Source organism: Poecilia latipinna, unplaced genomic scaffold, assembly GCF_001443285.1.
Source record: "Poecilia latipinna isolate Pla-1442-1.1 unplaced genomic scaffold, P_latipinna-1.0 Scaffold308, whole genome shotgun sequence".
Taxonomy (NCBI): Eukaryota; Metazoa; Chordata; class Actinopteri; order Cyprinodontiformes; family Poeciliidae; genus Poecilia; species Poecilia latipinna.
This window is the reverse complement of record NW_015112924.1, coordinates 64,312-76,808: the sequence shown is the minus strand read 5'-3', so window position 1 is coordinate 76,808 and position 12,497 is coordinate 64,312. Positions and strand designations below refer to the sequence as shown.

Below are 12,497 nucleotides of genomic sequence, written 5' to 3'. Positions count from 1 at the left end.
CCACAAAATGCATCTACATAACATTTACTTTGGTTTAAAACTCCCAAAAATGTATTATTTACAGTATCTCTCCATGAACAGGACCCATAAAAGTGTTAAGCCTTCTGCCAGATCTAGAAGCCAAGGGACAGGTGTGCGCAGACAGACAAAGGGGCTGCACAAACACCATGAACAGAGGGAAGAAGCCAAGACCTGCCAAGCACACACAGACACCAGCAAACCCCCAAATGACACAACATATGGAGAACTGCGAAAATTCCCCCTTCCCATTTCCATCCGCCATCATCCCATCCTCGCTTCCTGCCACAGCAGCTATGTGAAAAACAGGCACAAAGCTGTGATGGAGAACAGAAAATCTGAATAGCTATTTTTATGGCAATTGCAACCATGTTAGGTGTTCTCAGAAGGCATGCAAAATAATATTCCATTTCATACAGAGAAGCCTTCAGCTGAAAACATCTAATTTCGTATAATAAGTGAATCGGTGAGGCTTGTTAGAAATAACAGTTTGCCTGCAGGATCAAAGATGGCATGGTAATACCTGAATCTTGACTTCTGAATAAGACACAGGCTATAAAAATATGAGTGCTGTATTTATGATGTAGTGTTGTCAGAAACGATACAATCAATGTGCTGCCTTATTATGTGGCTGTATTTTCATTAATGAGGAAGGAAAGACATAGTTTGAATGTCAGGATCAACCATCACAGGATAAAAGTTCCTTTTCTATGTTGTGGTCTATCTGTTTTTTTTTGTTTTGTTTTTTTTTTTGCAGCATCTAAACTTTATACAGGTTTCTACTTAGTTTTTTGTCATTGTATTCTCAGTATTATTATGTATCATATTCTATTTGATTCTAGTAAATAATTTATCTATGTCCTAAGAGTGGGCTGCACAGTGGCGCAGTTGGTAGAGCTGTTGCCGTGCAGCAAGAAGGTTCTGGGTTCGATTCCCGGCCCCGGTCTTTCTGCATGGAGTTTGCATGTTCTCCCTGTGCATGCGTGGGTTTTCTCCGGGTACTCCGGTTTCCTCCCACAGTCCAAAAAACATGACTGTTAGGTTAATTGGTCTGTCTAAATTGCCCCTAGGTGTGTGTGTGTGCATGATTGTGTGTCTGTGTTGCCCTGTGACAGACTGGCGACCTGTCCAGGATGTACCCCGCCTCTCGCCCGGAATGTTAGCTGGAGAGGCACCAGCACCCCTCCCGACCCCACTGAGGGACAAGGGTGTTCAGAAAATGGATGGATGTCCTAAGAGCCACTTTGCTGCCTGACTTCTACATTTAAATGTTTCTGATTCTGTTGAATGTCCATTCATTTCACCCATGCTACCCATCTCTTCTCTCTCCATCATAGTGTCATGTGGTGATGCTTTAGTATAAAAGTCTTCAGACGTTAATAGTCACCAACTACACCAGCAGAAGGGCTTTGATTGCATGGCACATCCAGATGTGCAGTGGCTCAGACAGGCATTACCAGGAGGCTTTACTCCCACAGGCCTACGGCCGAATAACAGCCTGTCACAGCCAGCTAATACTTGCCCCCTGGCTTCCCATTTGGAGGTCTTCCAAGATACTTTTTTCCCTACTGGCTCAATTTCATGAGTTCATTGCATTTTTTTCCTGAACCAAACATTTGATTTAGCCATGAGTGTTACCTGTACATAAGCTGAGTTTTAAGGATCAGGGCAGATGGTAAGCTATGTCACCGACTGCTTCCTTTTAGCGCTGGTTTATTCAGTGTTAAAATGTGACACCAGTATGACCAGTTACATTGTTCATCACTGATGTATTCTGTCCAAAAGGAATGGCCGTCACCATCTGCCATCTTTTTCAGGCACTCTAATAAATGTTTTGTCCTGGAGACGAAAAGATGCAGAAACGAGAAAGTATAAAACGCTGGCTAGTCAGACACATTTTTCTTGGAATTCTTACATTAACGAAACAAAGAGGAATTAGTTAAAGTGCTCTTTATCATTAGAAACTTGCTCTTGCTGAATCAGTTGCTCAAAGTGTACTTTTAACTGACTCTGTAATTAGGAAAATTATGTTGGAGGTGATTTTACTCAAAAGCTGTGTTCCCAGTGAAAGCTTTTAAAATGTATTACGCCATACAGAAATACACTTTCGATTCTCATGAAGTGGGCTGATGCTGACTTCCAGCTGGCCATGATCTGCTGTCTGTATTTAAATACATCCAACTTATTCAGAAAATTGTAGAACCACCTTATGCTACAGTTTCTGCTGCATCTCTTTTGTGTCTCTACCAGCTTTTTACATCTACAGGCTGAAATTCTTGTCCGTTCTTTGTAATTGAGGGCGCTGATGTAGAGTCACTACAGATTGTGATCTGATGGATCACAGTCTGGTGTGATTGGTTACAATCAAACTAGGTCTTCTAATTCAACGGGAATCAAAAGAGCAGAAACCCAGTGAGAACCATCTCAATGATTCGCTGCTCAGCTCTCACTCTCAGTGCTGCCGCCCTGCTCATTGCAGAGCTTTGTTTCGATTGGTAGCATGGCTGCCTTCTGGCCAATCACATGTGAGAATATGTACTAATATGTGCAAACAAAGAGGGGATAATCTTTCTGCCCCTTCAGTCAGTAGACAGATGTGAGGAGAGTGCATCGTAAAAATCTGTAAATATGTCTGACATCTGTAACTGAAGCAGTTCAAACATATAAATAGATTTTTTGGTACATTGGTTTTGGGTGTTTTAGTTGAATTTGTGTTAAATAATAATCAAAACTTTAATTAAAATACAACACAAAAGTAAGAATACCTGATTCTTAGAATCCATTCATATTTGACAGTATGAAGATAGAAAATATGAGGCTTCAGATGATAATAAATTAAGCCATTTTGGAGCTGAAAGAGTGAATCTCTGCACCAGCAGTCTCAACTGTGTTGGAACCTATAACAAGTTTTCTTTCAGGATTGCCCTGCATTTAGCTCTGTTCATCTCACCACAACTCTGACCAGCTTTCAGTGGAAAAAAAAAAAAAAAAGTGCATACCTTAGCATGATGATCCCACCACTGAATTCCATCACCACTCCACCACTGGGATGGTTTTCCACAAAACCTACAGTTGTGTATTTCAGCAGATGTTACCACCTGAGCTGTTTCTATAGACATAAATATTTTCGAGGCACATTAAGGTGGACAGAATTAGAGTTTATGGGCTTTTAACGTTCAACAATTTTTGGGGGGTGTGAAATTATTTTATTGCATATATCTTTATTCATATACAAGTCTTTCTCCCAGGAAGAGGGTTATGTTTTCAGCACCATTGCATTTATAGACATGTAATTTACTTAAACATGTCATGCTGCCAGAAAGTACAGTCATCAAAATGCTTGAAGTAGCTTACACTTCTTAAAATCAGAACCACTTTAAGGAAGACGGCACAATTGATTCATCTTTCTTCTGCTTTTCTTTCTCCTTACTAGCTTGCCTGAGTTTCTTAGCATGTGTGATCCAAACATAACTAATTAATCCCTGACACTGAGCCCAGAGTAGGAAGATATTTTGAGATGGCACCACACTTTGTTTTTTTTTACTTCTGACAACCAACTGCAGACTCAATAAAAGTCCCTTCACGCATGCAGAAACCAACCACAAGGGGCATTTTTTGGGTGATATCACAAACAATACTTGCTGACTATTTTCTTTTTCTAATTGGAATGGAATCTGAAGGAGCAATCTCAGCAGTGTCATTGTTAATTATACTGCTGGGCTTATTTTGTTTTTGCAAAGTTTTCTAATTTTTGAAAAACAGGGGGGGTAAGGAGGTGGAAAGGGACAGATTGCAGGCAGCAGTCTATGTTGTTTAAAAGATGAGAGAGAAATGTTCCAGAAAGGCCTAAATTAATTGTCGTTTCAAATCACAGGCTCAGCAAGCCTGAAGCCTGCAGAAGTCTAAAATGGCTGTAAAATGAGCAGGAGCTGCACTGAAGGGCTGGCCTGTTTGCTAAAAGAAACACACATTTATTCTCTGCCGTTTTTGGGTACCTCATCGAGAACATGTTTTAGCTATTTGCTTTAAGAAAAAAAAAGTTGATCTCTCTGAGTGTGTTCACATCCTCATTTCCCTTGCTCCCTGTGCTGATTGCTATTCATGTTTGAGAGGCAGCTTGAGCCCTAAAGCTCAAAGAGTTCAGTATGTTCTCTGCTAAGAGAGGGAACGAGTAGGCAGCATTAAAATAGTAGAACTGTGCAGGAAAATTAGTTTGAATTTTAAATACGTTCTCAGCCTACAACATGCAAGCTTATACATCTATGTGTATTATTTACATTATGGCTGTCCTGGTAACAGTTTGACATCAGAAATTAGTTTAAAAATAATCTGGTTAATAAAAGCGAAGCATTCATTCTATTAAACATGCTGTAAATCTACTACATTAGCTTCTTATGTTTCATTGCAATTTCTAAGAAAAAGTAAATAGTGCAATATAATTAACAGATAATGCAGTTTTTATCCCATAACTGCAGTTCAAACAAAGCTTTGTTGGTAGCTATTTATTTTCTTGCTAAGGTCTGTAACCATGTTTTTTTTTTTTTTTCTGTAATTTTCTGCTTTGATGACATTGCTAAACATACTAGAGAAAACACTAAAACATCTAAAGGGAAATGTAACTCATGACTAAATGTCACTCAGAGGCAAAAGCAGAAATTGACCTATGAACTTGTGTTCCTTAATATTTATTTCAAGAGGCAATGTAGATATTTGTAAAATGCATGTTTTGAATGGATGTAGTCAGAAGATAAAGAAAACTCAAAAAATATTTAAAACTAGAGCTGAACACTATACTAAATCAAAATTATCATTGCAACATCAGTGTTTGTAATATGATGTAATATGTTTAATATAAGATAAGTGTGGGTTGATCACAACTGACATCTATATAGCGATTAAAATCAGCTATATTGCAATTATTTTTTTTAAGAAAAATTGAGAAGTGTACAATAATACATTACATTCCTTTACAGGAAAAATGTGTTCGTACTATTGCTTCAAAAATAATAGTGAATATTAATCCATATATAAGACCGAGTTACTCTGTCCACCTACATAGAATAAAAACTACACTTAGTTGTTCCTAAAGTAAACATGCTTTTTTCACGGCATCCTGGTTTTTTTTCTGCTTTTGTATTTGTTGTAAAGTTATTAGGAACCTGAAAAGCTGCTTTGCTGTTAGGTAGTGGTGTCTAAGCCTGCAGGAGACCACTCATCTCATAAATAATTCACATCTCCAAGCCACAACTTTTGTTTTGTTTTTGTTTTTGGTTTACAAACTAAAATGTGCTCTCTTTTGGTCATCGTGGAAAGCTGTGCCGATGATTCGCATGAAAACTTCACAAGAACATTGGATTTGCCAAACAGGTCAAAGAAATGAGGAATGGCTCAGTGCTGCAGGGTGCACCACTGTTATAATCAGAGAACTAACCAAAGGAATTATATACAATTTCACTGCCTTTAAAACTGTCATCATACCTGGATTCAAAAGGTGAGTATTAGAAAATAAACAAACCTTAAATTTTGTGCGTATGTTTTTGTCTGTTTTCTTTCAACACATTTTCAAAGTCAAAAATAATAAACTCTGTTTCTGTGTGGCAGTTTCAGTGGTGGCTTCTTTAATGTATACTAACGTGGAAAATAAATGCACAAAGCCATGTGGAAGATTACATGGCTGCATATGTTGCCCCTGTTCTCTCTGCCCCGGCTCTACATGCAAACCTCTCTCTCACACACACACGCGCGCCTACACACAACCACTGGTAAAGACACTCTGGCAAACACTGTTTACAGATATGCGGATTGGGTTTAAGAGCGGAACGCTGAGCATTTCAATCTAAACAGTAAACACTCCTAATTGGATTGTGTGCTTTGATGTGAATCCTCTGAGGACTGTATATTAATAGGCCTAATTGATTCTGATACATATTTGCACAAGTTTAGGAAATTAACCCAAGAACAAATGTGAGTCGTTTTTTTTTTTGTTTTTTTTTGTTTTTTCATGGATCTCATTGCAAAGCATTAAATTGCACCTTTTAGTTGAAAGACGCCTGAACGGAAACACTGTGGTGTCAGAGTTCACTTGGCAGTCCGGTGAGCGGACTCTGTTGGTGTCAGCCTCTGGTGGAGATAATCCATGGGACTCCCGATCATCACAAATGAGGCCCAGAGGTGATGATGGGAGGCAGCTGACGGGACTGGGGCCAAGAGGTGGAGCACTGGCAGTTTGTTGCTGACCCTGTTTACCATCACCAGCCTCCAGAGGCAGTGTGTCAAGCAATCCAACCTCATCCACATGAGGTAAATGTCTGTTTTAGTGTTCCTGGAACAAACACAAAGCCGATGCAGTCACCTCGCTGATGGACGTGTCAGCACCACTACTGTGGGTGCTGCACTGTCTGGATGAGTGGATGTGTTTTACTCAATCCTGGGAACTCCACTGAGACCGACAAGTCAAACTGCAAAGTTCAAGAGAAGTCTAGTGTGCTCTTAACAACAGGCAGACGGTCTTCTAGGCAAAAGGAAAGGTTACATCTGATGGCTGGCTGAAGGATTCTTACTGTTTTTGTCATTGTGCTCCTTCAGCTTCAGCAAATATCAAATGCAATGACATTGGTGTTCATAAATCAAGTCAAATTTGTCTCTTGGCATCAATACATTTTATCTGAAATATAAACAACTTTATTTTAGTTATGTACAGTTTTACAGCTTATCGTGAGCTGAAAGGGGAAGATTAAAACGAGGGAAGAAAATTTAAGGTTTCTGTGTTACAAACCTCAGCAGTATCTGCAAGCATTTACATCAAAATCCACTCAGGACAAGCATAAAGTGCTCTTTTTAGGTCTGAGACATGCTTTTGTCTTCAGTTCAGGGAGCTGGCTGCATCCCCAAAGATGCATGGGTCCCTTATAACTGTCTTTTTGGCTAAGAGACACTTCTGGACAACAAAAGACAGCACTGGTCCCCCAGAATTCACTTTAGCAGAAGATAGCAGAATTGAAAAGCTGACCTCCTCTTTTTTTTTTTTTCCTATTTCTGTAGCAATTTATTCTACAACCTTTGTATGTCGGGACTGTACGAGATGCTGGGTTTTCTGTTCAGCTTAAAACTGGAGTCCCTTTTTTCTGCCGCAAAACAAATACAGAAGAAAATGGACAGATAAAAATAAAGACATATCTCATTCTGTAACCATCTAATGTATATTTCCACTGAGGCTCTTTAAAGTTGCACATATGTGCATTTTCAAATTAGCATTTGTTATCTCTGTCTCTATTTACACAGGGTGTATTCTTTTAATTTATTGGGATTAAATGCAAAACTTTTGCAAGATAAAACGCAAAAGAAAAAAAAAATCCTCCGTATCCCCTAGAGGGCTCCATACTAATGTACATGGCTTATGTAAAAGAAATAGGAGGCAAAGAGAAGGAGAAATATGCATGGCTTCAAATTGCACCTCTTTGTTGACTTGTTCTGTTGAAATTAATAACTTAAAATGGATGCAATACTGCAACAGACTTGCAAACTGTCCAGGGTGCCCCCACCTCTCGCCCGGAACGTTAGCTGGAGATGGGCACCAGCACCCCTCCCGATCCCACTAAGGGACAAGGGTGTAAAGAAAATGGATGGATGGATGGATGGATGGATGGATAGATGGATGGATGGATGGATGGATGGATAGATGGATGGATGGATGCAATAATTTAGCAAAATCATAATGTGGCTGTTTCAAATTCGAAGGTTGGTTCAGAGGGACTCTGTGTTAGGAAAATCACAAAAGTTCCTTAGCCACTCACATCTTTGGATGAACATTGCCACCAATTTGGAATCCATTACATGCTACAGGACCCTTTAAATAAAACCCAGAACTATTAATTACCCAAGTATGGGATTATGCTAAAGGTGAATGTGCAATTATAGAATTGAATCAAGGCCCTGTTGGGCTTGTCATTCCTGACAGAAATAATTTGGCTGAATTATTAAAGGCTTTACAGCCCTCAGCATCTTCATTGTTAGTATTTAGGAGCTGCAGAGATCCAAACTTTGCTTGTTTATCTCCCAAGTAAGACTGTGAACTGCACTTATTTAAAAGATGTCTTTGAAAAACAAAGTTAAAATAATACTGAAGTATGCTGCGTTGTTCTTTGAACCATGAAATGAAGGAGGTCAAACTTAATGAGATCATTTTACGTTGTTACAGTTATGATAATCATGCAGAAAATGTCACTTTCATTTTGTGGGGGCTAGAAAGTTTAATAAGCTACCTGCTTTTGCAGTGTAAAGATCTGATGAGATGTTTCACGGTCACAGAATCATATACAAGTTCAACATTAAAGATTTATTTTTCAAACTAAAACATGAAAACTGTTGTTGCACTGTGTGGAAAGTTACCAGAATGAACAAATATTAAGCCTTAATGTTTGTTTCCGACCATTTTGCTGACGCTTTACTCAAAATGACTAAAATGAAAATATCTTTTTTGTGTTGAATTCTGATTTGTTGTTTGTTTTGATCTAATTTCCTGTGATGAAGCAGGTTTCCCTTGTCTGACTGGTTGGCTTCAGGCTGCCATGATTAGCAGCTGTCTATAATTACCAAATCAAGCCCTGGTTTGGGTTTTAGTCTTCTGATCGGCTGCAAAAACAACTCAACAGTGAAGAGGGAGTCAGCAGAATTCTGCTGTCATGGAGATTACGATGGCAGTCCAGAAATGTGTGCTCCTCCGGTGGCTTCTCTGGTATGATTTGTTTTAATTTGAAACAATCATAGCTTCTCACAGCTGTGCTTTTTACCTTCAACATTTTGTTTTATTTATTTATTTTTGTCATTTCCAGCACTGCTGTACTTCACTCTGTATCAGCTGGAGGGGCATATTGTGCTAAAACAGCGAGAGGTATGTAATTTGCTTTAATTGCTGTCACTGATTACTAATAATTGCCAATTAGTGGGTATATTTGACATTTTAAAATAATGACACAGCTAACAGAATAAGTGTTGTTGCCACATGGTTGCTCAGAATGAGGGAATTCTATAAAGTAAATGGCAAAATGCAGTTAGCTTACCTTCCTTGGACATCTTTCTACCAATTAGCAAAACATCATCTGACTATATTGTGTACATTAAAATTGGCTGATTTTTTTTTTTTAATTTAAATCGCAGCATACACTTCAGTAGATTAGAAAATAATTTAGTTTAGAGTAATTCAACTCAAGTTGATATTTTATACCAATTATCATTAAACACGGTAATGTATACTTGAATTATTTGTTAATTTTTATTGTCTTGCAGTAAATTGAAACCTAAAATGCACTTCTGAGAATTAATGTTGCAGAATATTCTTTAAAAAAATCTAATTGATGCAGATATGTTGGCTTGCTGAAACGTGTGCCTGTGTACTGTACAGTAATGCACTTAATTGGTTAGGGCTCCTCTTGAATTAATGACTGCTTCAAAGCAATGTGGCTCAACCTGTTCAACCTCTGCTAAAGTCCAGCTTGCTTTAACGGCAGTCTTCAGCTCAAGACCTCATAGCCCATCTATGCCAACCAGTTAAGCGAGTCAAGCATAGTCGTACCCTAATTTACTTTTGGCCCAAATCTTTTTCTCTTATCTAGGTAAATCACTTCTGACAGTATCCCAGCTTAAGGAATAGCAGAAGACAAGGAATGCAGTAGTTGTGAACATTAAATAATCCAGTCACTGTCCAGGCCTGAGGAATCTCTCAAATGTTTGAATAGACTTTCACAACCCTCTCCATGCTGTAATTATCCACATTATCTGTGACACTTTTTTTTACCCCCAGTCAAAATGAGGCCTTCCACTCTTGACTTCATTACTACTGGAAATTGCAACCTGAAAACCCAGCTTGCTTAGCAAAGAACTTTTGTGTATTGCCCTCGCCGTGCAGAATCAGTGACTGCATGCTTGATGAATGTCAAAGCAACAGTCTGTCCCCATGACTGTAGATGTTATAAAAATTCTGTGTATTTTTTTAGATATAATATGAAAGTTTTCTGAAAAACTGAATTTTGGGTTTTCATTAGCTATAAGCCATTATCATACATTACTCTTTGTATGATGAAGCTGAGTTCTGCTTTTTTCATTATTTAAATTACTGTTCCATTTCACTGAGATGCAACTGTATGATAGTGGAGTGAATTAGCTTTGGTTTGACTGTGAACTAAATGGTCTGGTTTGTCTCGTCCTTTAAGAAGAACTTGGCCTGTATTGACTTTGTGCTCTTCCAGCTCGTGCAGCCGCCTTGGGTTTGGCGTATCCTGGAGTCCATGGAGCCCCTGATCTCTCCTCACCAGCTGTTGGTTTGTGGCATCCTTCAACTTTTAGTTTTGATGACCTGCCTCCAACTGAATCTAATATGAACTCTTATGAAGATGATCATAATGAAGCCCCATCAGATAAACCTCGGTATATAGGAACTCGCGCCAGGTTCCCGTTTAGCCATGGCCCATTCCCACAAGCCTCAAGGGGACAGATGGCTGACCAAATACTTGGCGTTCCTCGAGGTCTGTTGGACAGAAGGCCTGAGTCCAGTTTGGAGGTCAACCATGTTGCCCCACCGACACTCGTCAAAGCCCCCAGCCGTCCTGACCCGATGAATCTGCACCCTCAAGGTCACAGAAAGCCGTTTCTGTTCAGTCGCAGCAAAAACAACCCTGCCAGTGACGAGTTTGCCCCAAATAGACGTGGCATGCCTTTGACTGGACATGCCCCGCCGCTGACCTTGGGTCATGCCGCTTACCAAAGTGGAATTAACCCTGAAGTCCCCCTTTTGCATTCTGCTCGCTTCTTCCAGAGACGGCATGGCTGGGCTCCGGTGCGCGGCTTTTGGAAAGTGGTCAAGCGCCCTGGCCGTCTTGCTAAGAATCCACGCAGGAGACTTGGTGTGAGGCCTCTTATTCAAGGTAGAGCCATCTTACAAGGCTTGAGAAAAACAAAGTAAGGTGCTCTTGAAATGAGTGTGAAGGAAAGGGCCTGACATGTAGCACAGCTGTCTTGTCGGATAGTGTCACTGTGACATGAGTTAACAGGCATTTTAAGGGCTGTATGTGTGGGTGGTGGGGTAACGTAACTTATTCTGCAAGTGTTTAGGCACTACTGCAACTTTATGTGCAGTCATATATCTGTACAAGTTCATGTGCTGTTGCTTTCTCATCTGTAACTCCAAAACAAGTCATGTCACACCTTCTCTCGAATATAAAATTGTTCCAAATTGTCAAGGCTTCTTTTTTTTTTTTTTTTTTTTCTTTTTTCCCCCCTCATTATGAGTCAATGAGGTCTATATGCTACCAGAGTGCCATCTATTGGTTCTAATGGGTACAAATCATTTTGGCTCACAATATTTTAAACAGGTGTTGCTTAACAGAGGGCTGGTCTTTGACAAATCCTGTAGCCTAACAATCTGTGAGTACTAATGGTACATATCCTAATTTCTCTAAATAGTCCAAGTGGCATTTTTCATTCATCTGGCTTTATTTAAAGCAAGTCAGAAGATAAGAAATGGATCTTTCTACTTTTTTTTTTTTTCTTTTTTTTCTTATCTAGTTTAAGCATGTAGTTCATGGCAGGAGATTCTCTACAGGAAACTTACAGACACTCTGAATTATTAGGGAAATGATTCTGTCTCTGGGGTCCAGCAGGAGATGATGCATTCTTTTAGACAAAACATTTTACGTGAATAAAAACCACAATTATGTGAATTTCACTTCTATATAAAGTCGACTAGAAGACAACATGCACGTCTTTCAGTTTTTGTTCCTCAGAAGTTGGGTGTATTTTTGAAAAACGGGGTTTTCTTCTCTCTGACAAAACTGAAATGTGGTTAGCATTTTATTCAGAGTGAAAACTTTACAGAATCTCCTTTTGCAGCATTACGACTTTAAGAATTTTGCATATTCCCACTTGCTCTGTGCAATTATAGGCTGAGGTGTCTGCTAATCCTAAGAAAAATGCTGAAGTTCAGTTGGATTAAATGCAGAAGATCTGAACATCAGTGTTCAAATGAAATGCAGGCCTGGATCTAAGACATTTTACTATAGCTCTGGCTGTATGTTTAGGGTGGCTGTCCTGGGGGGCATGAATCTCAAACCCAGTGTGCCAGATTTGTAATAAGAATTTCTCTGTGGGGACTAATAAAGTATTTCTAATCTAATTACTGGCATCTTCAGATTAATGCTGCTCTTGCCCAACCTTCTGGTTTAAGTGGATGGCCATAACTTATTCTGTTGAGATGATGGATTGAACAGTTCTCTTCATGATGTTTAAAGCTTAGGATATTGTTTTATAAAGTAATCCAACCATAAAATTCTTAAGGCTTTTGTTCCTTATCAGTTTGCTGTATTTCTTGATTTTGGTGACAATATTTGTTCAGTAATGTTCTGTAACATTGCCTCTTTGGGCTTCAAATAAGTGGCTGTATTTATTAGAATACATGCAGGTGGACTTTAGTTCCTAATAAAGTGATC

General features: G+C 39.1%; 1 protein-coding gene across 1 annotated transcript; it reads left to right on the top strand.

Moving 5' to 3' along the window:
- The first annotated feature begins 8,610 nt into the window (after positions 1-8,610).
- Positions 8,611-11,252, top strand: LOC106948809 (uncharacterized). Its single transcript, XM_015034671.1, has 3 exons — positions 8,611-8,752; positions 8,850-8,908; positions 10,263-11,252. The coding sequence occupies exons 1-3, from the start codon at positions 8,700-8,702 to the stop codon at positions 10,973-10,975; spliced, it is 825 nt and encodes a 274-aa protein (XP_014890157.1). The 5' UTR covers positions 8,611-8,699; the 3' UTR covers positions 10,976-11,252.
- The last annotated feature ends 1,245 nt before the right edge of the window (positions 11,253-12,497 follow it).

Excerpts from the sequence above, each read along its gene's own strand:
- LOC106948809 (XM_015034671.1), top strand. The coding sequence starts at position 8,700 with ATGGAGATTACGATGGCAGTCCAGAAATGTGTGCTCCTCCGGTGGCTT. Across the intron at positions 8,753-8,849 it reads CTCCTCCGGTGGCTTCTCTG|CACTGCTGTACTTCACTCTG; the intron begins GTATGATTTGTT and ends TGTCATTTCCAG. Across the intron at positions 8,909-10,262 it reads TTGTGCTAAAACAGCGAGAG|CTCGTGCAGCCGCCTTGGGT; the intron begins GTATGTAATTTG and ends GTGCTCTTCCAG.